This window comes from Cervus elaphus, chromosome 1, assembly GCF_910594005.1.
Source record: "Cervus elaphus chromosome 1, mCerEla1.1, whole genome shotgun sequence".
NCBI lineage: Eukaryota > Metazoa > Chordata > Mammalia > Artiodactyla > Cervidae > Cervus > Cervus elaphus.
In genome coordinates this window covers 89,456,386-89,482,703 of record NC_057815.1, presented here as the reverse complement: position 1 = coordinate 89,482,703, position 26,318 = coordinate 89,456,386, and the positions used below count along the sequence as shown (strand labels likewise).

Below are 26,318 nucleotides of genomic sequence, written 5' to 3'. Positions count from 1 at the left end.
GATGCCTGGGTTAGAGGAGGATTTTGCCAACCCAACTGGATCAAAATAATGCCCATTTCTATCTTGTTTCTGTAGCACTCCCTGTGTCCTTTGAAAAGGCCATTTAGTGATGGTCTAATTCAAGGCGATATTCTGATCTTTGAAATGCAGTCCCCTGGTCCGTCCTAGAAGGATGAAGGAAATAGGGGTGGTGTTTCTGAGGAAACCAATGCCTCTGAGACCCCCTCTGGAATTGGCAATCCCCTACAACTTTCCTAGGGGCATGTCCCAGAGGACAATAAAAGGGAGACAAACAGCCCATTCTGGCATGCTTTTCAGGATCTCTCACTCCAAACAAGAAAGTCTGAGAGGCCTGGTAAAAATAAATATGGCTTAGCCCTCCTGGCACAAAAGCAGTTTCTGACAGCCAAGACTTAACTCACCCTAGGGGGTGACCCAGCCAGGGACCATGCACGAAGTTCGTTTCTACCCATTGATATTCCCAGTGACTCACAGCAGCCGGGGACGGCTCTGAACACCAAAACTGTGCCGAACCGTGGAGGAGGAGGACTTGGGATGCACACAGAAAATGCAGTCTCTTGAGCCTGAGTCAGAGAGGGACAGCCAGCCTCCCTGCTCCTCTTCAACCCCAGAAAAACAACACAAATCATGCCTTCTGGAAAGGAACCTGTCTTTTGAATACAGAGTGGAAACTGTTTATAAATTCTTAATCCCCTGACACTGAAAGTATGGTGACCGCCTGTTCTGGATTTTTTGGGACAAATGTATTCGTTATACCACATGTCCTCAGTTTTCATGTGGGGAAGGAAAAAAAAATATGGCTTCCAGAATCACGAGGTCTTCCTCAATAGGTCAAAAAGCAAGCCTTCATAAGCAACTATACTAAAACCCTGAGACCAATGAAAGCTGCAACAAAAATGTTGTGGGGAGGGGGGATTAAGAATCACCCTTTAAAAAAAAAAAAAAAAGAATCACCCTTTACTTTTCACTTGTTTCTCCTTGGATTTTAGGCTAAGATGACACAGGTCTTAAAGGTTGACTGTTTTCCCAGCAGTAAGATCAAGTAAACCTGATCTGACTCGACTGCCGCCATCAGACAGCAGGAAGAACTACACACACAGAAAATGTCTCAGTGTTAGTTACCATGGTGATGTTAGTTCAACCACATTTCATCTGTGTAAAAATTTCAGGCAAAACAGAATAGAGAAATATTGGCTAAGAAGTAGTGAATACCGCATTTCTTTCTTGCTATTGTGAACTTAACATTAGCTTTGGTCAAAGATGGTAATTTGAAGTGAAAGCCTCTGAAAAATTGCAGACAAGTAAGGATGAAACGGTGACCAATCCACTAGAGAAATCTCCTAATATTCTCTTTGCACTGTACCAAATTACTTTCCCCTTAGCTAATATGGGGCATTTGGGGCTTTCTGACTCTATTTACTAGTGAGAGGAAAGTGGTTTAAGAAAATCGCTGATGATCCAAAAGCAGAAACTGCTGGCATACCAGCTTGGATAGAAAGATGGTATACAGGACCCTAAGGAAGCTCCAATACTCTGGCCATCTGATTCAAAGAACTGACTCACTGGAAAAGACCCTGATGCTGGGAAAGACTGAAGGCAGGAGGAGAAGGGGACAACAGAGGATGAGATGGTTGGATGGCATCACTAACTCGATGGACATGAGTTTGAGTAAACTCTGGGAGTTGGTGATGGACAGGGAGGCCTGGCGTGCTGCAGTCCATGGGGTCGCAAAGAGTCGGACATGACTGAGCAACTGAATTGAGCTGAAGGAAGTCAGAGACTTGGACAAAAGAAGCAGGACAAGATTTAACCTAGAAAATGGAAGGTGGTAACAAAATTAATCCATATTATTAATATATGCTGGAGAGAGGCATAGGCCACAAAGCAAAGACAAGAGAGGAATTTACAACTTTATATACTAACCCCAAAGTTAAATATTGCTAGAAGGCTCTAGAGACTGGAGCTGGGAGGAGGCTGAGGTCTCTGAGAGGATACCACAGCAAGTAAAGACTTAACTTCCTTACCCCCTTCCTTCCTTGCCAGGATCAGAAAGTCAAAGAAGGTGAAGAGGCTAACCAGGCTGATTTACAAAGACAGCGAGGAGGAACTACGTCTGGGCCAATTCTGGACGTCTGAGCTGGGGCGACAGGACCCAGACAACTACCTCAGGAAACGAGTAAATGAAAAGAGGAGGTCGTGGAATTATTTAGCCCTCGAACAACGCTGCTTAGACTGGGGGCCGAGGTGGAGGGGGGAGGGTAGGGGCGGAGAGAAATCTCAGAAAAGGAATTTTGACAGTGAGAACGCTAGAGAAGACACAGCACTCCAGGCCCCCTGATGGCCCTTGTTTGATGTCCGTGAAGCCCGAGAGGATTATGCATTAGCAAGCCTTGCGTATTCTGAGACATCAATAAAGTCTGGACTCGGGGCCGGTAGGGGGGCCGGGGTCACGTCCAGGCAACTCGGGTCAGCTTGGGTGCACCACTCTGGCCCAGAACTAGAGTGAGCGGGGATCCGAGAGTTGCCGCTACGATGACACTTTTTTTAAGTTAAGGACATTCGAGCAGTAGTAAGGGGGACAGTGCGTGGGGTGGGTGGGGGGGCTCTCTCGAGGGCTAGGAATGTGGGGGCGGCTTGCAGAGGAACTGGGCCAGCGCTGGAGGCGCCGGCGGGTGGGGTCCGGGGACCGGGGGGCGGGGGCCGAGGGCGGGAAGGGGCCGGGCCGGCGCGGGGGGCGGGACCAGGCGCGGTGGCGGTGGCGGGGGCTGCGGCGCTGGGGGCGGGGCGGCAGGGCCCGGGACACCCCCCTCCCGGTCCCCTGGCGGGGCGGCTTCGGCTCGGCCCGCACTGGAGGCAGCAGCAAGCCGGAGGGCGACTGGCGGGGCGCGCCCGCCGCCGTGGACCGGGACGCGGCCCCTGGCGGGGAGCCTCCGCCGACACCCTCCGGCGCGCCGTCCCGCGGGAGCCGGCGGGACCCCCGGGCCGGCAGGGAGCGCCGGCGGCGGCACCATGAGGCGGCCGTGCGGCGCGCTGCTGCTTGGAGCCCTGCTGTGCGCACACGGTAAGCGGCGCCGCCGCGCTCGCGCGCACCCGCCAGCCGGGAAAGTTTGTCCCCGGGCTCCGGCCGCTGCAGGACTCAACCTTCCGAGAGCGGAACGGCGCGGGCTGGGGCCTGAGAGCCCCTCGCCCTCTCACTCCAAGCAGTTCGCCCGGAGATCGCGTGCCGGGGAAGGGGACCGGGAGCTCTCCACCCCACCCCCCCGCCCCCGACTCCTCCAGCCCGAGATGGGGCAGCGGCGACCGAGGAGCTCCTCGGGCTCGGGTCTGGGCCAGGCTGGGTGGAGGGGGGTGGGGGTGGGGGTCGGGGGGAGACCCGAGGCGCTCGCCCCCTCCTTCCCTCGCTGCTCTTTGAAGAGCTGGGTGCTTCCCGTTTCGGGTTGACCCACGGCCTCTGTGTCCTTGGTGCGAATGAATGTGTGCGAAGAAAGGGAGGCGGGGAAGGATGGTCGCTAAAGCACAAATTGTAAATAGTCCTCCTTCCAGGGTCCGTGGTGGAGGGGGTCTCGGGAGGATTGCAAAGGGAGGCTCCAGTGGAATCTGAATACTTGAGCTCAGGGGATTCCTCCCGATTCGGGGAGCAGTTGCGCGGACTCCGGACCACGCTCCCGCCGAGGGTCCTTGGGCACTGCTCGCTCGCAGCATCCCCACTTGGTGGTGTTTTGGGTTCCCTCTCCTGGCTGTGACCAACCAGTTTCCTGTCCTGGGTCCTTCCCGGAGGAGGGGGAGGGGGAAAGGGGGGCAGAGGAGGGACAGAGGGAAGAAACTGCTGGAAGTCTCCCGCAGATCCGTCCTGGCTGGGACAGGGGGGCGGGTGTCGCCGAACCTCACCAGGCAGCCCCCCACCCCACCCCCCGGCCCGCGCGGTGGCCCTCGGGGGAGTTGGAGGGATGGCAAGAGGACTGCTGCTTCATCTGCTCCTTATTAATAACTTGTTTGGTGCCCGAACGCAACTGTTGTGTGCGTTGACGGCTCCGGTGGAATCTGTTTCTCGGCAGCCGGCTACGACCGTGGGTGCACCCCGTGATTTAGCAGCTGCCTCTAGTTGGTGCCCGAAGATCAAAGAACTTTGATCTTTGAACCCCAACCCTGTTCACCCACCTCTGTTCAACCGAGGTGTGGGGGGTGTGGGGGGGCGGTGGTGGTGGTGGAATCTGAGTCTTCCCATTCTCCCCCACCGCCGCCGGGATGAGGCGCTGGACGGGGTTTAGAGTGATGGGGATTGGAGACCACGGCCTCCTAGCCGATTCTTTCTTTAACGTAAAGGGAGCGCGTGTGGAAATAGTGCAGATTTCGGAACTTGCCTGGCAGGGCGTGGAGATGCCTGAGCACTTGTTTTAAAGATTGGTTTACCTCCCAAATCCAAAACAGAGTTCTCTGTCTGTTATTTAGACAACCCGTGGGTTTTCAATGACTTTTTCCATGCCCACACTAACCCCACCGAGCACTTAACTCTTCCTCTCGGAGTAGTAGCCAGGCCGACCCACGTTCCTCTCTGGACTGTCCTCTCCCCCTCCCGGGTTCTCTCCTCGAAGGTTATTTGTAGCCTCTTTGGCGTGTCGGGACAGCGGCCCTACTAGGGTAGGAATGTAGCTGCTCTTCCCACCACATGGGCCCCTTAAAGGGACAGCTATGCTTTTAGGGGGCTTTTCCCCTTCGGGCTGCAAGGCAAGAGGAGAGAGCTTTCCTCCCGGCCCCCTGGAGGAAGTTTTGAAAAAGATCAAGGGAAATGGCATTGCACTGAAGGGGAAAAAAAAAGGGGGGGTGGGGGCTAAAACGGATACCAACAAAGCCAGAGCGGAGATTGTCGCCTTCTGCCCTAGGGAAAGGGGAACTGGAAGGGTCCCGGCGGAGACTGGCCAAGAGGATTTTATTGCTCCAGAGCTGTCAAAACTGCATACACTACATCTGCATTGAGAACCGGGGTAGAAAATTGTGTATTTTCTGTGCTTCACAGAAGAAGGATAGAGGATTCTTGGTCGCTCTTTGGGTGCTTTTCAAGGACAAGATATTTAATGGAAACTTCAAGGTGTGGGAAGCTCTCTGTGTATGTGCCTAAGGACCCTCAGTGGCACCAAGATCTAAACTTTGCCTAGCCTGCTGCTGAGCCATCCTCAGAGGCTTGGAAGGGACAGATTCATGGCTCACCAGTGAGACTGAGCAGTCTCTCAACCAAAAATACCAGGAGGATCCCACACCATGTTCCAGGGGCTCAAGGAGAAGTCAGTGTATCATAGTCAATCAGTTAGACAGATCTGACCTCAACTCGGAATGAATTCAAGACACTAAAATTCAAGGCACTTATTTGGATGCTGCTAGTACTTGGGGCTTTTCCTAGAGCCCGTGGGATTGGCCCGAGCCTGTGTAAACACTCCTAAAGATTTTTGGAAGGAAACTTGATGACTGGTAATAGCCCTGGGTATCTTCCTGTTGAGGGTTGAGGTGAGGCCTCGGACAATCCACTACCATTTGAAGAGTGGCGACCCTGTTTGTCTTGGAGATCTCTTCCAGGTAAGCTTTGGTACATAGAGGGTTTATTTCTGAGACTGAGTGACAAAGAGTGGCGCTGAGACTGGACTCCTTTCCATCTGGTGTTGTCACGGTGCTGGGTTGACCTTGTCCCTGATCTTACTGGACTTGTGAAAGATGCCTGGCTTGTCACTGATTTTGGATTTCCTCTTCTGTCCCCTGTTGAATATCAGATGACATCTTTGGGACTGGCACGTGGTATTAAGAATGACAGGTGCAAAGGGGACTGAGTGAGGCCACGTCTGACACTGAGCACATCGGACTTGCACATCTTCTGGGCCGGCAGAGAACACAGGATGTTTTACAGGCCTTTCTCACTCTTTCTATGGGTTGACTGCTAATCTTGATCTCTAAGAAGAAGGAAGATGGGAGAGGCTGGCTATGTTGCTTCTCTTTTGAAGGGAGGATCAGTCCTAGGGGCTTCCAAAACAGGGCGGAATTTTGGAGACTAAGAAGTAGTCTTGTCTTTTTTTGTGTTTGGACACATCTCATAATTTCATGACAGTTTCATGCCCGTGGCCAGCTAGGTCTGTTAGTCTGTTCCAACCACGGTCTCTACATTCCTTGACACAGTTTAGCTGCGAGTTTTGTCACAGTTACCTGGACATGGGGCATCTGACCCCAGACTGTGGATTACCATCTCATCTTCAGTATTGGAAATCTTTCTCCCTTTCTCAGCCTGGTGGGATTCAGTGTCCCAGGAAAGACTTCATGCTGACTGGTTGGCTGGCAGAGCCAGGGTTTGGCCCTATAAATAGCTCTGATGAATGCCTGTGCTCGCCACTCTCCTTCCAGCTTCGAGCTGACAGGGTCAGGTTCGTTTTCCCCCAGCACACTCAGGAGCATTCCCTGAACTGGGCTCTGCACCCATTCATTTGTTCATTCATTCCCCGGACACACATTTGTCAAGTGCTAATCTAATCCCTGCATGCACAGCTCCATGATCAAGAAGCTCAGGCAGTTTGAATCTTGACTTCACCACATCTTGGTGATCCTGTATAAAACACTTCATCACCTTGAACTTCAGGGTTCATATCTGTAAGGAAGGGGCTGTAATAGTAATAAACTATCATGCAAGGATCCTGTAAAAATTAAATGAGATAATAGTACGTTCAAACCATTCAGCACAGAGTCCCACAGATAAATGTTGGTTGTTTGCTAGCGTGCTTGCAGAAATAGATTAGAGATGGTTTTTGCCTTTGGACTATGGGAATTAGGCAAACAAGTAGTTAAGCTACAGTGTCATGTGCTAAAATGGAGGCTTAGCCCTTCATTCATTTCAGCTGGTTTTTGCTCTCTTTTTTTTTTAAGGTCTTGCCCTTTCTTTCCCTCCTTGAACACCTAATGAAACTTAAGCATATTACTCTCCTATCCACAATTCAGAAAAGAAGTCTGTGGAGCTCTGCTGTGAGTCTAGCAGGCTCACTCTGCCTCAGTTCCCCTGGGTCAGGGCCTGGGAGGCGGGGCTTTCCTATGAGAGCATCCCCGTGGTCAGGGTTATAGCCAGGCATATTGCCCTAAGGTTGCTGTGACCCGGGGTGAGAGGTGCTGGCTAAGGTCTCCTGGAGCTGGAACCACTTAGAATTCCAGGCTCTCCCTCCCACTGGCCTGGTAAAGGACAGGCCTCAGAGCTCATAAGGTAGTAATTGCCCCAATTGGGGGGCCGGGCCGCTGTGGGGCTGCCTTCCTTCACGACTACTGTCTTCAATCCGGAATCCTGTCGGCACGCAGGGAGAATAGATTGGAGCCTCAAGCCCATGACCCAGCCCCCAGCCTCTTCACCCGTCGAGTTTGACCCCTGTGGTCTCTTTGTTTTTTCCATTTAAGTCGGTGCCACTAATGTGATGGTTTGGGGGGCTGGGGGGGGGGGTTGTGGAAAGTTGACCATAACCAAGAGCAGCCGTTCGAGAGAGCTGATTCTCGAGCTTTCCCGGAGGTCCTTTGACTCCATTTTCTGTCCTGCATTTTTGATTTAGCAAGAAGCAAACATCCTTGGTGCCCTTGGGCACCTTTTACGCCCTTCCGAGCAAACTTCATTCTTTCACGGCACGTAGGCATTCCCATCCTCGCTCACAGCTGAGTGGATCGCCCGCCAGCTGCCCTGACAGCCTGCTCCCCTGCTCATTCAGATTAGAGTGAGGAGGGGAAGGGCGCTGCCCGAGCCCCAGCTGAAGAAAGCCTCACCGGGGACTTGCTGCAAGCCCAGACACAGCCCACCGGAGCTCCCCCCTCACCTCTGTGCAGAGCCGGGAGGATTGGAGTTGCGAGCAAAGCCGGAAACAAAAGCCTGGGAGCAAACCTCCCATCTGGCGGAGAGGCAGCACAAAGGTGCTGCTGCATAATTTATCACTGGAGGTTTTCTGGGCCTGGGGAAGCTCCTGGCAGAGCCTTTTGGTGGGGGAGAGGGTCCTCCACCGCCTCTCATCTGGGTGAAGGGCTGGGCAGGTAGAGGGTAGGGACACCTGATTAGCAGTGAAATAAAGACGCTTTGAGAGGTTGGAAGGAGCTGCAGTGATCTTTCCTCGCTGAGTTGCTCCACTTCCTGCCCGGCCTGCAGGGCAGGGGGTAGGGGAAATGCTCCAAATAGTCCCCTCCTTGGCCCCAGCCTGGAGAACTGTCACCATGGCCTGGATAAGGACAAGAGATAGTTTCTCTGTTGGGTTGACTACAGCCTGCTGGAAATCAAATACAGATGCTGGGTTCTAATAGTCATACAGCTAGCAAGTAAGAAGGGCTTCCCAGGTGGCTGAATGGTAAGGAATCTGCCTGCCAAGCAGGAGATGTGGGTTCAATCCCTGGATTGGGAAGATTTCCCCGGGAGAAGGAAATGGCAACCCACTCCAGTATGCTTGCCAGGAAAATCCCGTGGACAGAGGAGCCTGACAGACTACAGTCCTTGGGGTCGCAAAAGAGTTGGACACGACTTAGCAACTAAACAGCAGCAACAAAGCAAATAAGAAAAGGGAGTTTCCTCATCTTTCCACTCCCCCCCACCCCCCGACGTGGCCAACCCCACACTCACCTGCTGTTTAAACAAGAAATTTCAACCACAGGTTCAGAGAAGCAGAAAAAGTGAAAGGCTTTAAAATATACCTTCCCCAAATGAGAATTTCTGCTCCTCTGGGAGTGATCTCTGGTGACCATTTTTGCACAGCAAGCTGGGACATGTAGTCCAAAAATGACAAATGGACTTCTGGGGCAGTTAACACTGGTGAATCTCTTTGCAGTGTTGCTGGCACTGTGATAAGTGTTAGCATGTTTTATTACATGGCACTGTGATAATTGTTAGCATGTTCGATCACATTTACTCCTCACCATATCCTTACTAGGAAGATTCTGTTAGATTCCTGTCTTACAGACGGGAAAGTAAGTCTTGGGCCATTTGCTGTCACACAGCTAGTGAGTAGCTGCCCCAGGATTGAACCCAGAGCCTGAGCTGTTAACCCTCTAATCCACACTGGCTCTTAGAACAGACTCTTTTTGTATCTAAGCTATACCAGAAGACCCTGATCAGGACTGGTCTCTATTTTATCTCAGATTGACCTCTCCCCTCTGTTTCCAGTCTTCATCATCTCAGGGAATTCCAATGCATAAAGAATTACCTATTGGGTGGCTTTTTTTTTTTTTTCGATGGAGGGAGGCTTTAAAAAGCTCCCAGGAGATGTGGTTTGTAGCTCTTTGAAGCCCTGTGTTATCCTGTGGGCCTTGGGTTTTGAGATGTAGGGGGGAGGGGAGAGCAATATTCTGAGCGGCCGCTCAGCACAGCCGCATCCAAGCCCTGCTGGGTTTGTGGAGTCTTGTTGACTGAGCTCCTGGGCAGGGTGAGGAGACGTCTGAGGACCTGTACGGAGACATCGCTACATTATTGGGTTGGGAGAGAGCACTCAGGTGAAGATGGTGGTGTTAACACTAACAACAACAAAATAATAGCTGCTATGATGTACTTTGTATGTATTATTTCATTTAAACCTCCTATCAACCCTACGAAACAGGTACTACCACTACCCCCATTTCACAGAAAAGGAAACTAATCCATGTCTAAGTTGCTCTGAAATTTAGGTTCTAAATGCTCTTTTCTATGCTTGCCTCCTAGAAATTGGTTGATGAGAGATTAGGTAAGGATAAAGGATGCCATGTACTTCAAGCTCCCCCAGAGAAGGGCCGTAAAGCAGGACTGTGGTCACAGGACTGTCCCCTGTCGCTTCCTGAGGCCGCTCATGCCACCAACTTAACACATGGGAGCAGCACTGCAGCTTGGCACACAGTCAAGGTTTTAGACATCTCAAGCCCTGAAATATTAGGGCTTAATCAAGGGGTGGCTGAATAAGACCGTCTGAGTGAGTCAGATTCTGTAAAAGTAATAGTAGGTGCTGTCATTTATTCAGAGCTTAGGCTATGCTAAGGGCTTTTTATGAATTAACTAATTCAATTCTCATAACATCTGTGGGAGGTAGGGGCTCTTATCCCAATTTTCTAGAAATTAAATAACATGCCCAGGTCCAATGGCCAGTAATTAGCTTAGTTTTGTTCCCATGTTCTTGACACTATGCTCTTCTGCCTCAAAACTTTGGAAGCTGACCATTAAAGACTTCTTTTCTGTGTTTGAAACTAGCAAGAGAGGACTGAACTTGCTGGGACCAATAGTCATGTGTCTCCTGGTGTCACTTTTGAGAAGGCCCTCTAGGAGAAGAGTTTATCAGATAGATTTTCAAACCAGGTAAGGTTGGCCTCTAGGGATCTAGAGACAGAGATAAGGAAAGTTATGGCATGTCAGTAACTCAGCCTGATAACACAGTGAATGAAGGGAGCTCTTGGTGAAGAAAGGAGTGAACTTAAACTTTACCTGGATACAAGTAGGTAGCCACCTTAAAAAGAAGATTCTTGTTTTCTTGAGTATAGGGTAAGTCGGAAATAACCGCTTTTATTTCTCATATTGTGGGCTTCCTTTTTCCCTTTGACTTCAGCTCTCACAGGATTCTCAAGGAATTTGTCATTTTTTCATTTTACAAACTTATATGATCCACGCTACATGCAAGCATTGAGCGACGCACGGAATACAGATACAAAGCTCTTTATCATACAATTCTACCTGCCAAGAGACCTCTGGTCTAGTAGGAGAACAGTGGTCCCTCAGTGGGCTAAGTAAGTGCTGCCGTAAAAGGAGACCCCAAGGGCCGCTGGGCACAGAGCAGAGACTTTCAGTTAAGTCAGGCTCCACGGACCCAGGTGGGGCAGCATCAGGAAAGGGTCCACGTCCTGGCCTCCTGCTGTCAACCATTTTCCTTGCTTGGTATTGGTTCCAGAGTTTTTTTGTGCAAGCTCTGTCCTCTCAAACAATGGCTGTATAGAAACCCGGGTCTCTCCTGTCCAGGTATCTCTTGGGTGAGACCAGATCCATTTTCACGTGGCTTTTGGCTGCTACCCCTTTCAATTATACCAGTTTTGTCTTGCTGCATGGGCCTCCCTTTCAGTGGGAGATACCTATTGAGTAACCTGCCCAAGGATTGGTCCCTTGATTGGCCTGGATGTAGATTAGGGTCATTTCAAATGACTTAACCTCATTAAATAAGGTTTGTATCTTCATCATTGCTGCCAGTTGATAGAAAAGAAGACAGCATTGGAGAAAAGAACAGTGTTATAAGAAAAACATTCCTGGTGGCCCAGTGGCTAAGACCTGTGTTCCCAAGGCAGGGGGCCTGGGTTTGATCCCTGGTAAGGGACCTAGATCCCGCATGTTGCAGCTAAAGAACCCGCATGCCGCAACAAAGATTGAAGATCCCAAATGCTGCAACTAAGACCTGGTACAGCCAAACAAACAAATAAATATTTTGGAAAAAAAGAGCCGGGCGCCGGACCGGTCCTCACGCGCCGCGCCGGACCCAAAAAAAAAAAAAAAGAAAAAACGTCCTTCACTTATATGAGTGATGATCTCTCGCTTTCCCATTGTAATCACTTCCATGCGGCGAGAGCTGTCATATACCTATACTTACAGGACACCCCTTAAGCCTTCTCATTTCTGGTTCAACTTGAAAAAGCTGCTCTGCAGCTGTGTATAGTCACTGGACACCTTGGGCCTCCGAGTGACAGGTGTGGTCCCTCCTGAGCTGAGCATTCTGTGAAGTGGTGAGGAGCAGCACCTCTCTAACTTGAGCGTGCCTCAGTGAGAAGCTTTACTGAAAGTCCGGATTCTGAGACCATAGTAACAGAAGAATATTGGTCTAAGGATGAGAATGGGTCTGCCATCCTGGCTCTCCTACTTAACCTGTGACCTTGGCCAAAGCAGATGACCTTACCCATTAAAATGGTGCGGCTGTAATGATTAAATGAGAGCACAACTGTGTGTGCAAAAGTTGCTTGCAAACTGCTAAGAGAAACTGCAGAACTTAATCATTTGTTGTGTGAAGTCCTGTCCTTTTCCGGACCAACACCAATACTGAGGCGCTCATTTAAAGGACTAGGGTTCCATACTCTGCTTGCTTCGCTACTTGACCTTAGAGCAAGGAAAATGGGCCTTTAGCCTTGGCAATAGCCAAAAGGAGAGGTCACTGCTTGAAATCCATAAACTCACTGTGCGTTTGCTGAATGAGAATGCAGAAAGAAGGACCCGGAAATCCCAGTATTACCAATTCCCTTTTTGGATCTCAGAGGTTTGGAAACTCCCATAATAGCAATACCATGTACTGGGAGGCAGTATCACGAGGGGATTAAGAGCAGAGGGTCTGGAATTGACCTGTCTGTGTGTGAGCGCTTGCTCCAGCCCTTAGTATCTGTATGACTTGTCAACAGACTTCTCCTCCCTGGATCTCAGAGTCCTCACCTGTAAGATGGTGATAATAATCACAGACACCTCCCAGGACTGTTGAGAGCCTTCAGTGATGTAGCATGAGAAAAGTATTTTAGAAAAGTATTTAGAGACCACATATAAATATTCAGTGAGGGGTGGCTGTATTTTTATAAAGCTTTTGCTGTGTGCTGGCCCTGTGCTAAGAAGTCTGCATGGATTTTTAAAATTTAGAACATTTTTTAAAAAGCATTTATTTATATATTTGGCTGCACCAGGTCTTAGTTGTGGCCCACGGGCTCTTTAGTTGTGGCAGTGGGATCTAGTTTCCTGACGAGGGATCAAACCCAGGCTCCTGGCACTGGGACTGCAGAGTCTGAGCCACTGGACCGCCAGGGAAGTCCCAGATTATTTCATTTAAACTTTACAAAAACCTTTGCAGTAAAACTATTGTTATTCCCGTGTTATGGATGAGGAAACTGAGACTCTGGCATGCACTAACTCTCTCAAAGTTGTAGAGTTAGTGGTAGAACCAGGACTTGAACTCCAGCCTCTCTAACTCTGGAATCTATGTTCTCTCACATGTTCCACTGTATCTGGTAGTGTAAGCAGGTGGATGTCTTTTTTTTCCTGAAGAAAGCAGTGAGAAAGTGGTAGGTAACATGGCTGAGATTCGAGTTAGCCTCCTAGGAAGGCCCTATGAGCACATTAACATGTATCCTAAAAGCTGGATTATAGGATGATCAGGGATAGTAAACACTTTGGGAAGAGGTCTTTTCCTTGTTGAGCGGCATTAAATCGAAGGTCCCATCTCCTTTATGGCCAAAGTAGACTTGCAGTGTGGCTGGAAAATAGTGTTCAAGGCCAGAAGCCCAGGGGAGTGCTCTAACTGAACACTTCTTGAAATGAAAGCCGCGTCTTGCCACCCGCAGTCACTTGTTTCCTTTCTTCACTCACCATTCTTTTAGTTAAAAAGGGTTAAAAGCTGTCCTTTATGATCACAGCCAGGACTCAGAGTGAAAAGGCAGAATTCCACCTCCCAGGATCCCAGAGGGGCAACAGTTGTCCAGAAGAGCTGAGTCTTGGAGGATAATGTGTCTGTTTACTGTATGAACACCCAAGCCAAGACTTTGCCTGTGGCCGGCTGCCTGACCTTCACATGCCAACGTTCAGATGTTGCTCTGACAGGCAGGAAGTCGTGCCTTTTCAACAACCAACTTGATGCCCACCGGATGGAATGCTTTGTTTCGAAGTCTGCAGGGGGAACTCAGGACTTCTGCTATCACTCAGCCAAAGGGGGTTGGGGAGGCTTTAAAAAAAAAAAAAAATCCCCTGAAGGCTCTTCTTTACCTACTGAATTCCTTTTTTTAAAAAATTTTATTTATTTATTTATTATTTTTGGCTGTGTGGGGGCTTTTCTCTAATAGTTGTGAGCGGGGGCTACTCTTCCTTGCGATGCCTGGGCCTCTTAGCACGCTGGCTTCTCTTGCAGGGCACAGGTTCTAGGCGCGTGGACTCAGTGGTTCTGGCACACAGGCCCAGCTGCTCCGCCTCATGGGAGAATCCTCCTGGACCAGGGATTGAACCCGTTCCCCTGCATTGTCAGGCAAATTCTTAACCACTAGCCTGGATTTCTTTTGACTTGCGTGTAGCCTAAAATGCTGCTGTGCCAGATCCTGGTACTCAGGTTCTTAGCATCAAGGCCTTTTAGGAAAAAAAAAAGCTAGCCCCCAAATCCTCATGTCCCCGCACCTCCAGCCTGCACTTCTGGAGCATCCTTGGCGTGCCCAGGCATGGATCAGCCTCTCCCACATTCATCCTCTCATCCAAGTCTGTGGCTTTTATGTACACCAGGCTAAGGGGGCTGTGGTACTTAACACAAGGTGGCGCAACTGGTCAGGGGGACCCAGCTCTGTCCGCTGCAGGTCCAGAGCTTTTTCCTCCTCCCCTCTCTCCCATGCCTTCTCCTGTCCATTCTGGTCATCCCCTTACCCTGATGGCCTCCATGGTGTGGCCCTGCTCCCTGCTCTGTGGGGTTAACAGTATTTCTCAACCTCCCACTGACATTTTAGGCCGGATAACTTCTTTGTTTGGGGGCACCTGTCTTGTACATTGTGGAATATTTAGCAGCATCTGTGGCCTTTATCCTCTGAATTCTATCTGCGTCACCAGTTACAACCAAGAATGTCATACACATTGCCAAATGCCCCCCAGGGAGAAAAAACATCCTTCACTGGGAACCACTGTGACAGCCTATTCTTCCTCTTCATCATTCCTCCCCGCGAAGGGGGTCAGTGTCTTGGTGAGCCCCATGGCATGGAGTCCGCTGGAATACTTAGTTATTGCTCTTTCATCCCAGCCGGAGTCCCCGAAAGCAGTGCTTATAGCTGTGATGAACTGATCACACTTAGAAAAGTTTCTCAGGCTCTCGTGCCCAGGGTCTGAGTGAAAAAAAAACCCAAAAACCCATTCCTTCTCAGTGCTCTCAGAACAGGCCAGAGAGGAGGGGGACTGGGGCTTCGGTGCTTGCCTGGGAAGAATCCTCCATCCTATACTTTCAGGGAGACCTGGAGAGAGAGGCGTGCTGGCCTTGGAGTAGAGATGCAGCTTCTCTCAGATGGATTCTCCTGGCTTCTGCAGGAAATCCTGCATTTTTTCTAGGGCAGCCAATTCCCTTAGCATGTGGAAGGCAAGGGCAAGGCCTCCGCTTTAGGTGGGGTGAGAGCTATGGTCCTTCATTCCAGAAACATACCTTTTGCCAGAGGTTCACAGATCACAAAGGCTGGCTGTCCCCCCCCATCCATCTGCAGGTTAGGGACCCCTGCTTTCTGCTTATACTTGTCCTGGGGGTTGGACGTGGAGAGGGAGGGGTCTAGGGAACAGCAGTCATTTGCTTTTGGTGGGAACAGCAATCCACCCTTTCATTCTGGGTCCTGAACCCTAAAGCTGGCCCGAGGAATATAATGTGAAGTGAGGATGGATGTCAAGGAGATGAGCCAAGAGAGGGACGCTGGGCCCGGGAAATAGGAAAGGAAGCAGGGTGGCATTTGGGAGCTGACTCCTTCCCCATTCCAGCCCAGCCCGAGGGCAGCGCCCAGCGGAGGGGAGGACAAGGAGAAGAAAGCAAGTGGGGGAGATGAGCAAGGGAGAGTGGCCCCGTCCTTCCCAGCTGCAGCAGCCCAGCGGGTTAGATGAATGCTGGGGGGGCGGGGAAGAGTGACCCTGGCAGAACCCTTTGTTCCAGCTGAGGCTGGAGCGGGGGCACTGAGCCATTCACACGCCATCCCAGGGCATCCTGCTGGGCACGCTGGGGAGGGGGCGCAGCGGCCGGTCATGGGACTTGGCCAGGCAGATAGCTGGATGCTCAATAGGGAAGCCCAGCTGCGTGCTGCGGGGGCTGGGGGCGGGGCGGCCCCTGCCATCCTTCCTCCAGGCCGCGGCCAGGCCCACAGACAGGAAGGCCGCCCCCCCACCCCGCAGTCGCTCTGCCCCAAGGCAGCCTGGTCCCCCCCATCCCCCACCCTGTTCCCCCTTCTCCTGGTCGCCCTTCTTAGAGGTGCGCTCTGACTGCAGGACTCCCAGAAGTGTCTGCTGCTTCCTGCTCCCCGGTGTGACTTCTTATCCCCAGAAGGGGCTCCAGCATTTTAACTCAGCGTCCCCCTCCCGAATAGAGGCGAGAGCATCCATAACGCCGCCTGGTTTTGGAGGGAAGGGCCTGGAAGCCTTTGTGCATCGTCCTCCTCTCCCTGGCTCCCTTTCCCCGGGACCACTAGCCCTGCAACTGGTGTCATTGTCTCTGGGCCTTTGCGGGTGTGCAGAAAACCCTGTCATAGAGGGGAGACCTGGGCCGTCTGTGAGCCCAAAGTCAGAGGGTATCCTCTGGACTGTTTGTGCCTAGAGGAGGGGGAAGGCACCATGATGTCATCCACATCTCCCTGCAGTCGTCTTCCTGACCTCCTAGGTAACAGTGCCCCTAGACTTGGCGCCTCTACCTTGCCCCCCAACCCCGGAATGGATTTTGGTGGGCTGGGAGCTGAGCCCTCACTGGTTCCTCTTCTCTCTGCCCAGGACTGGCCAGCAGCCCCGAGTGTGCCTGTGGTCGGAGCCACTTCACGTGTGCGGTGAGCGCCCTCGGAGAGTGTACCTGCATCCCTGCGCAGTGGCAATGTGATGGAGACAATGACTGCGGGGACCACAGCGATGAGGACGGATGTAGTAAGACCTCCTCCCCCCCGCCCGGGCTCCTGGGAGGGTGACAGATATGCACAGGTGGGAGGTTTCTTCACGGTGTGTATGACTTTAACCCTCCCGTATTTCCCATATTTGCACACACATATAGTCATTAAATGGTAGCTCAGCTGGTAAAGAATCCGCCTGCAATGCAGGAGACCCCAGTTCGATTCCTGGGTTGGGAAGATCCCCTAGAGAAGGGATAGGCTACCCGCTTCAGTATTCTTGGGCTTCCCTGATGGCTCAGATGGTAAAGAACCCGTGTGCACTGTGGGAAACCCGGCTTCAATCCCTGGGTTATTGGGAAGATCCCCTGGAGGAGAGCATGGCAACCCACTCCAGTATTCTTGCCTGGAGAATCCCCATTGACAAAGGAGCCTGGCCAACAGTCCATGGGGTCACAAAGAGTCGGACACAACTGAGCGACTGAGCGCACTCAACATAGCTGCTAAACCAGACTTTGAAACAAGCGTAGGAAAAAAACAGCCTTGAATAGATCTTTGTATTTGTGTGCATGTGTATTTGTGTTGCATATTTCTACATTTTTAATTGTGGACACTTTGTATTCTGTGTAATCACACCTTTTTAAATAACATAAACTTGGTGAGAAATTTTATATTCTTGTTAAGTCTCCCCTTTCCCCTAGGGCAATAACATACACAACAGGCTAGGGTGTCCTGGATACATGTCTTGGATGTGTAGCAATATGACTCCTGAGCCAGTTACTTTTCTGGGTTCCAGGGTGTGGCCCCCACCCCTGCAGCACCTACATCTGAGGGAGGCTAATTAGTCTCTTAAGAGTGAAGCTACAGCCTGGACCTTATTACCCCTAACCAGTTTAGCTAATTGCGATGATGGTAAATGGCTCACTTTCATGGAGCACTTTCGTATGCATTATCTCAAAAGGCCTCTCTGAGTCAATTATAATTATCCCCATTGTACAGTCGGAAGAACCTGGAGCTAAGAGAGGGTATCTGGCTTGTGTGATAAAAGTAATGAGTTCTAGAACTTGACATCGAGCCCAAGCGTGTCAGTCATCATTTAATAGGAGGAAGCGGGGGAAATACATTTGTTTCTCTTCATGTTTTCCTTCACTGCTTTCCTGGTAGTTCTCGGACTCTTCTGTCCTATGAACCCCTGACCACCGCTGCCCGAGGAAGCTCTCTCTTCTTGGCTGCTGTTTCTGCCTGCTTCTCTGTTAGTGGGGCCCGGGGGTAGTTGGAGGAGCCAGTGAGGAGGGACCGTAATTCAGACAGGGCCAGAGGGAAGGATGGGGCCTGCCTCTGAGTAAGTGCCCTGGACTGACCCCTGCTTCCCTCCCCTTCCCGGGGCTCAGAGCTGCCCACCTGCTCCCCTCTCGACTTTCACTGTGACAACGGCAAGTGTATCCGCCGCTCCTGGGTGTGCGATGGGGACAACGACTGTGAGGATGACTCGGACGAGCAGGACTGTCGTGAGTGCTGGGCGGGGCTGGGCGGCTTCCACTGGGCTTGGCGGGGAAAGGCGTTTCAATCAAAAAATGAGGCCCCAGTTTTTCACCATTGAGGATAATGTTTGCTGTGGGTTTGTCACATATAGCTTTTACTATGTTGAGGTATGTTCCTTCTATTCCTGCTTTCTGGAGGGCTTTTATCATAAATGGATGTTGAATTTTGTCAAAGGCTTTCTCTGCATCTATTGAGATAATCATATGGTTTTTATCTTTCAGTTTGTTAATGTGGTGTATTACATACACGCATAGCTGATTTATGTCAATGTATGGCAAAACCACTACAATACTGTAAAGTAACTAGCCTCCAATTAAATAAATTAAAAATATATTAAAAAAAAGAAAACGAGGCCCCAGCCCGTGGTCTTTGGCCCTTGTCCTTCCACCTCCTCTCTCGGCTTATCTAAGCTCCCCCCGGGGGTAGGGGACAGCCAGCTCCCCGGCTCCCCAGGGCAGCGTCGGAGCTGCTCCGCTCCACCAGTCCGGGCGCTGGCCCCCCTCCTGGCCTGCAGCAGGCGACCGCTCTGTGCCCACAGCCCCCCGGGAGTGTGAGGAGGACGAGTTCCCCTGCCAGAACGGCTACTGCATCCGCAGCCTGTGGCACTGCGATGGTGACAATGATTGTGGCGACAACAGCGATGAGCAGTGTGGTGAGCAGGGCTCCCGGGGGGCGGCGGGGGCGGGCAGGGAGGCTGGAGGATGGCCTGGCCTTGGCAGGGGCAAGAGCCTCAGGGGCCCTAGCACTGCCCAGTCCTTGAGCTGCCCGGGTGTCTGGAGCAGCTGGAGGAGAGCAGGACGGGGAGACGGGGCTGACACCCCAGGGACCATAGAACGGCAGCCTGAGGCCAGTCTCTCTGGGGCCTCTTCTTTCCCCTCAGGAGTCTATGCTGAACCCGCGGAGTCTTGCAGGGCCTGGGTCAGACCCCCAGGGGGGCAGCGAGGGTGGGCGTCAGGGAGGATGCCAGGAGGGTTCCCGGTGGGGCTCCCGCAGGACTGCTCTCCCATCGTGTCCCCCCCGCCCCGCCCCCAGACATGCGCAAGTGCTCGGACAAGGAGTTCCGCTGCAGCGATGGAAGCTGCATTGCTGAGCACTGGTACTGCGACGGAGACACGGACTGCAAAGACGGCTCCGACGAGGAGAGCTGTCGTGAGTGGCCCCGGGACGCAGGCTGCCGGGCTGGGCTGGGGGCAGAGGGCGCCAATCGGTGGGCTGAGGGCCAGGCCGAGGAGTGAAAGGACAGTGCGGGCCAGCCGGGAGGGTGGGTTCTCTGGCAACAGCTCCTCCTGGGCGGGGCCGGGAGGGAACAAGTGCCCCAGGTGAGAAGGGAGGCCTCCCTTTGGTCCTCTGGCATATGGGCGTGTATCAGGGCCATGCCCAAGGAAACTCGGCTTCTGTGTCTGAACGCCTGGCCCCTTGGAGGAGTCCGGGCCCCTCTCTTCTGAGGGGGCCTGAGTGCGTGCCCCTCCCCGCCTTGCCCTCCTTGCAGCCTCAGCAGTGCCAGCACCCCCCTGCAACCTGGAGGAGTTCCAGTGTGCCTACGGCCGCTGTATCCTTGACATCTACCACTGTGATGGCGATGACGACTGTGGAGACTGGTCCGACGAGTCTGACTGCTGTGAGCACTCTGGCCAGCGGGGTGGAGGAGGGGAGGCCAGGCTGGGAGGAGCTCCTGGGGGAGGCGGGGGTGAGGCCCGGGTGCCAGCTGGGGCAGGAGCTCAGGAGAGGAGCTTCTAGAGTCCCTGGTTCCCTACGGGGTCAACATGGAGGAGCCGGGGCGCCAGGGCTGTGACTTCCTGGTCCACCGTGGGACACTGCGTGCGCGGACTGGCTAAAGACAGAAGCCTGGCATGTCTCCCCAGCCTCCCACCAGCCCTGCCGCTCTGGCGAGTTTATGTGTGACAGCGGCCTGTGCATCAATGCGGGCTGGCGCTGTGACGGCGACGCGGACTGTGATGACCAGTCTGATGAGCGCAACTGCAGTGAGTGGGGGGCAGTGCCAAGCTCTGGGCCGGAAGCAGAGAGAGGCCACCTCTGATAAAGCTCCAGGATAGTTAAGACAGGTCCACCATGTACAGTTGTGTAGGTTGGGCACTGCACAAAGGTACTAGGTCCAAAGAATGCCAGTCCCACAATAGACTCATATGTTCTATAATTCTCTAGATTTATATAGTCATCATGGCAGTTTTCCAGCAGATGGCAGTAAAATGTCAAGGAAAAGACACCTTCTTCTGATTCCCACAGAGATGCCATAGAGACCAACTGAGACACTGGGGTCAAGAAGAGTGTCAAAGGGATTTCACTGCGGTCCAGTAGTTAAGATTTAGCTTCAAAGACAGGGGGTGCTGGTTTGATCCCTGTTCAGGGAGTTAAGATCCCTCTTGCCTCCTGGCCAAGAAATCCAAAACGTGTAACAGAAACAACATTGTAACAATTCAATACAGACTTTAAAAATGGTCCAAAAAAAGAAAAATGGTTCACATCAAAAAAAAAAAAAAAATCTTAGGAAAAAAAGAAAAGTGGCGTGGGTGCTGGCATGAAGTGCAGCCTGGGGTGGCAGGGTGGGGCTTCGGGCTAAAGCGGGGTCAACCTTTCATCAGCCTGTGCTTTTGCCCAGCCACCTCGGTGTGTACGGCGGAACAGTTCCGCTGCCGGTCAGGCCGCTGTGTCCGTCTGTCCTGGCGCTGTGATGGGGAGGACGACTGTGCGGACAACAGCGATGAAGAGAACTGTGAAAACACAGGTAGAGTGTCCCTGGAGAACCCCAGGCCCCTAACCCGTAGTTAGGCTGGAGGAAGGAGGTGGAAAGAGGGTGTTACTACTGCCTCTCCAGTTGGGCCAGTGTGGTGCTTTCATCAGGTCTTGCCCGTGGCCTGGATTTTTCCTGCTCGTCTCGGTCACCAGTGTCAAATCAGGTGCATCTGTTGACCCGCAGCCTCACGGCCTGGAACACAGTATCAGGGCCGGGAGTTTCAATGGCCTCTCACATTCTTACTCACATGCAGCCCGTGTTCTGTTGCTCTGGCCTCACAAGCAAGGACTGGTCTCCAGCTGACAGCCCTACGCCCCCTCCCCTAGCCACACAGGTGCCGGACACATGCGTGGGCTCCCTCACTCTGCCCCGCGTTCCGTCTCACCATGGCACTGTGCTGTCCTGGGGAGAACAGGCACGCACACAGCCCAGTCTGAGCTGTTTCCTGCCCTGGACCCTGACCCTCCGACCTTGAGTCTCCTCTGTCTCCAGCTCGCCCTAGACAATGACAGGCTCCCATCTTTTTTCGGCTGACCCAAGCCCCGTCAGCCCTGCCCGGTGCTGACCTTGCTCTCCTTCCCTCCCCATCTTCCTCTCTAGGAAGCCCCCAGTGTGCCTCGGACCAGTTCCTGTGTTGGAACGGGCGCTGCATCGGGCAGAGGAAGCTGTGTAACGGGGTCAACGACTGTGGGGACAACAGCGATGAGAGCCCACAGCAGAACTGCCGTGAGTGTCCCCACCCCGCTCCCCGGGTGTGCCCGCCCATGGTTTGTGGCCGTGCCCCACCCATCTGCTTCAAGAGAGTCCTCCCCAGGGACGCGTGCAGCCCCGGGAGCTGTTCTTCGTGGCCCAGGTGGAATGCCAAGTTGGCCGTCTGGGGGAGGATTCCGGGCTCAACTCCCATCTCTGGCTTGGCTGGCGCAGGGCCCCGGACTGGTGAGGAGAACTGCAATGTTAACAACGGCGGCTGTGCCCAGAAGTGCCAGATGGTGCGGGGGGCCGTGCAGTGTACCTGCCACACGGGCTACCGGCTCACCGAGGACGGGCGCACCTGCCAGGGTGAGCTGGGGCCCCCCGGGCGGGAGCAGGGCCGGGGGGCTGGGTTAACTGTGGGTCAGGCCTCTGAGAGGTGTGACCGTGTGTCATCATCTCAATAGCCCTGGGAGCTGGGGATTGTTGTCCGTCTCGTTTCGAAGGTGGGGGGGTGGGGGTGGGGAATGAAAGCTCAGAGAGGTTATCACTTACTGAAGGTCGCAGAGCCGATGAATAGCAGAGTTGGGATCCCAGCCCAGCTCAAAGCCCTTAACCACTTGCTCTGTAGTCTTCCCACTGGACCTGGGAAGTAGGAGGGTGTGTGGGCAGGAAAGAGCTAGTCAGCCTGGGAGCTGGGGCTGGAGGATGGTGGAACCGAGATCTCCTGCCCTCGCTCCGCCGTCGTAGATGTGAACGAATGTGCCGAGGAGGGGTATTGCAGCCAGGGCTGCACCAACAGCGAGGGGGCTTTCCAGTGCTGGTGCGAAGCGGGCTACGAACTCCGGCCTGACCGGCGCAGCTGCAAGGCTCTGGGTAAGCGGGGCGGGGCTTGGCACTTGGCTGGGTGGGCAGAGAGCTGAGCAGGGCAGCCAGGGGCTCTGGTGCTTGGAGATTGGTAGAGAGAGCGATGGTTCTTTTTTTTTTTTTTTTGCCTTTTAATTTTATATTGGTGTGTAGCCAATTAACGAGTTTGAGCAAACTCTGGGAGATGGGAAGCCTGGCGTGCTGCAGTCCATGGGTTCACAAAGAGTCAGACACGACTGAGCAACTGAACAACAAAATCAGTCAATTAACAATGTTGTGATAGTTTCAGGTGCACAACAAAGGGACTCAGCCATATATATACATGTATCCATTCCCCCCAAACTCCCCTCCCATCCAGGCTGCCACGTAATATTGAGCAGAGTTCCTTCTGCTATATAGCAGGTCCTTGTTGGTTATCCATTTTAAATAGAGCATCATGTACATATTCATCCCAAACTCCCTAACTATTCCCTCCCTATATCCTTCCTCCCTGGGGACCATAAGTTCGTTCCAGAGAGATGTTTCCATCACAATAAAATGGAGTTGTGAGTTGAATCCTGGGCCCCAAGAATGGGATGAGATGTACGCTTTGCAGGCTGCCAGTCTTCTCGTAATGATGGATGCTGACGGCTTGGGACATGCCCTAGTGGGCCAGGGGGCCCCTTGGAGCTGGGGGGGGGGGTGCATGCTGATGGCTGCCAGGGGGCAGCTCTGGAGCCCAGTGGGGGCCCCATTTCTATGCCACGTCCCAGGGCCGGAGCCTGTGCTACTGTTCGCCAATCGCATCGACATCCGGCAGGTGCTGCCGCACCGCTCCGAGTACACGCTGCTGCTCAACAACCTGGAGAACGCCATCGCCCTGGACTTCCACCACCGGCGCGAGCTTGTCTTCTGGTCCGACGTCACCCTGGACCGGATCCTCCGCGCCAACCTCAATGGCAGCAACGTGGAGGAGGTTGTGTCTACAGGGCTCGAGAGCCCAGGTAAGGAACGAGGCCCCGTGGGGAGGGGCAGGGCCACACCACGTGCAAAACCACCAAGGAAGGAACACGTTAGTGGCCACAAACCTTTAGGCAGCAGAACATCTCACAGTGAAACCTTGCCTGGAACTCTAATACAGACAATGTTCATTAGTCTACATTCATTTTATAGGCTCAGATTTGTAATATTTGCTCGGTATTGAGCTCGATCAGTGAGAATACTGAGACCATTTCGTTGAGTGGAACCATTTGAAACCAGAGATCTGTGAATGACGGGTGTAATTCTCTATCAGCCTGGCATCCCATCTAATTCTGACTTTCATTTTGATTACTTCGTGTTAGGAATATTCTGATGGACCCAGATAGATAGCATCCAAATGTTTGCAGATTAGAAAAACTGTAGCTCACTCTGCCATCTCAGGCCATTCGACAAGCAGGGGAAGTGGGTTAGAATTCGGTGTTGATTGAGCACATTTGACTCAGGTGCTTATGGAACTGGTGATGTTCCTCTGTAAAACCCTGAGGCATAAATTACAAACCCCGGGGCCAGTGGGGGTCAGGGAGCTAGGATTCCGAAAGTGGAGTATGATTGGCTGAGAGGAGGAAATGCGCGACCTCGGACAGTTACTTGAGTTCTCTTTGCCTCAGTTTCTTCATCCTCATGGGGATTATTATAGCACCTAACTCACACAGTTGTTGTGACGATTCAAGGTAAAACGTGTGTTTGTAAAGTGGTGAGAAGAGTGCCTGGCCCAAGAAACAGCTTCGTGCAAGAGTTGCCCTTGTTTCTGTAGCACACAGGGGCCCTGGCTGAAGCCCTGATGCTCTTTGCATGGCCTCTTTCCACCAGGGGGCCTGGCTGTGGATTGGGTCCATGACAAGCTCTACTGGACCGACTCGGGGACCTCAAGGATTGAGGTGGCCAACCTGGACGGGGCCAACCGGAAGGTGCTGCTGTGGCAGAACCTGGAGAAGCCCAGGGCCATCGCCTTGCACCCCATGGAGGGGTGAGCGAGCTGGGACTCCAGCTGCCACGATCCTCCTACAACCTTTAGGGACAGTCCCTCCACCACCTGGGCCAGACTTTACCGGGGGGCGGGGGGACCTCACAGTGTGATGTTAACAGCCTTGGCTCTGCACCCAGACGCACCTGGGTTTCCAGCTCTTCGGTAACTGACTGTATGGCCTTGGGCTAGTTCATCTCTCTAGGCTTCCATTTTACTCATTTCTAAACTGGTGATAAAAATATACCTACCTCACAGCTGTGTGGAGATGAAATGATGTGATGCATTTTAAATGGCATGACACACATCATTTAAGTGGTAGCTGTTTCGTATTTTTGTTATTAGTTTATAGGGTTGAGCTAATTAATAAAAATCAATCATTTTATTATTAGAAGAAAGTAGAAGAAAGGTCTTTTGCAGGGGAAGTTCTTTGCCTCTGGCTTTTAAAAATTAAGTGCAATCAATTGAGAGCGGTGTCTTCTAAGATCCTGCAGTTATAGATTAGCTCTTTTAGAAACTGTGTGTGTGTGTGGTGTATGGGGGGTGTGTGTGTGTGTGTGTGCACGTGTGTGAAAATTACAAAAGGCAGTGGTAGAGACTGTGAGCAAGAAGAAAATGCTTGTCCTAAGTAGTATCCCACTAGTATTTTTTTCAGTTTCACAAGGTCAGGATTTTTATCTGTTTTGTTCACTGCCATGGTCTCAATGCCAAAAGATAGATATGCTCATCTCATAGCAGATACTCCAAAATTTTTTTGTTAAATGAATACGTTCTTTGTCTAGAGACATTTAAATTCAAGCATTGAGGGACTTCCCTGGTGTATTTGTGGTTAAGGTCTGGTACTTCCAACGCAGAGGGCATAGGTTGGATCCCTGGTCAGGGAACTAAGAACCCACATGCCACGCGATGTGGCCAAAATTTTTTTTTAATAATAATAAATAATTCAAACATTGAAAAACGCTCTGTAAACCCAGCAGAATGTATTTCCTACCAGTTGGAGTCCCCTGGGTGAAATCAATAAGAGCCCCCTGCTCTCTACTGCATGCCTCTCAATGTCCTTTTCTTCCTTCCCAGGACCATTTACTGGACAGATTGGGGCAACACCCCCCGCATCGAGGCCTCCAGCATGGATGGCTCTGGCCGCCGCATCATCGCTGATACCCATCTCTTCTGGCCCAACGGCCTCACCATCGATTATGCCGGGCGCCGTATGTACTGGGTGGACGCTAAGCACCACGTCATTGAGAGGGCCAATCTGGACGGGAGTCACCGCAAGGCTGTCATTAGCCAGGGTGAGGCCCTTCCTTCACTCTCCTTCATCTCTCGTCCTGCTTACCCTGTCCCAGCCCCCAGAAGCCTTTGGCAGAGGGTGAGATTTGTACCATTGCCAGGCCTGGGCCCAGGGGCTGGCCGGACAGGCCATGTGTAGACTGAGGTCCTCCTGGACTTTCCCCAGGCCTCCCGCATCCCTTTGCCATCACGGTGTTTGAAGACAGCTTGTACTGGACAGACTGGCACACCAAGAGCATCAATAGTGCCAACAAATTTACTGGCAAGAACCAGGAGATCATTCGCAACAAACTCCACTTCCCCATGGACATCCACACCCTGCACCCCCAGCGCCAGCCTGCAGGTAAAAAAATCAACGCCCACCTGGTGAGCCCCCAGTGCTTCTGAGAACTTTCCTTGCACCTGTCAACAGTTGCCAGGGTTTCCAGCAAGGAAATTTAAGGTTGGCGTTGGTGTCGACTCATTCCGCCCTCTGCTGGACTTGTAGGGTACAACATGGAGACTTAGGAAAGACTCATTCCGCTTTGCTCTCCCCATTTAATTCATGCAAACTTTTCCTGTGTATCAGGCATTCACTCTGCTCATAGGTGGGGGCAGATATACAAAATAAGAAGACATAGTTTTTTCCTT

The 26,318-nt window shown here is 52.3% G+C and overlaps 1 protein-coding gene across 1 annotated transcript in view; it reads left to right on the top strand.

Moving 5' to 3' along the window:
• The first annotated feature begins 2,852 nt into the window (after positions 1-2,852).
• LRP4 (LDL receptor related protein 4) overlaps positions 2,853-26,318 on the top strand; it is a 52,290-nt gene continuing 28,824 nt past the window's right edge. Inside the window, exons 1-15 of the mRNA XM_043910927.1 lie at positions 2,853-3,082; positions 16,457-16,603; positions 17,955-18,071; positions 18,644-18,757; positions 19,138-19,254; positions 19,595-19,723; positions 19,968-20,087; positions 20,723-20,848; positions 21,458-21,583; positions 21,782-21,916; positions 22,298-22,423; positions 23,167-23,397; positions 24,245-24,401; positions 25,473-25,690; positions 25,855-26,031. Coding sequence (XP_043766862.1) covers positions 3,031-3,082; positions 16,457-16,603; positions 17,955-18,071; positions 18,644-18,757; positions 19,138-19,254; positions 19,595-19,723; positions 19,968-20,087; positions 20,723-20,848; positions 21,458-21,583; positions 21,782-21,916; positions 22,298-22,423; positions 23,167-23,397; positions 24,245-24,401; positions 25,473-25,690; positions 25,855-26,031 — 2,092 coding nt within the window. The 5' untranslated portion in view covers positions 2,853-3,030. The remainder of the gene's footprint in view (positions 3,083-16,456; positions 16,604-17,954; positions 18,072-18,643; positions 18,758-19,137; positions 19,255-19,594; positions 19,724-19,967; positions 20,088-20,722; positions 20,849-21,457; positions 21,584-21,781; positions 21,917-22,297; positions 22,424-23,166; positions 23,398-24,244; positions 24,402-25,472; positions 25,691-25,854; positions 26,032-26,318) is intronic.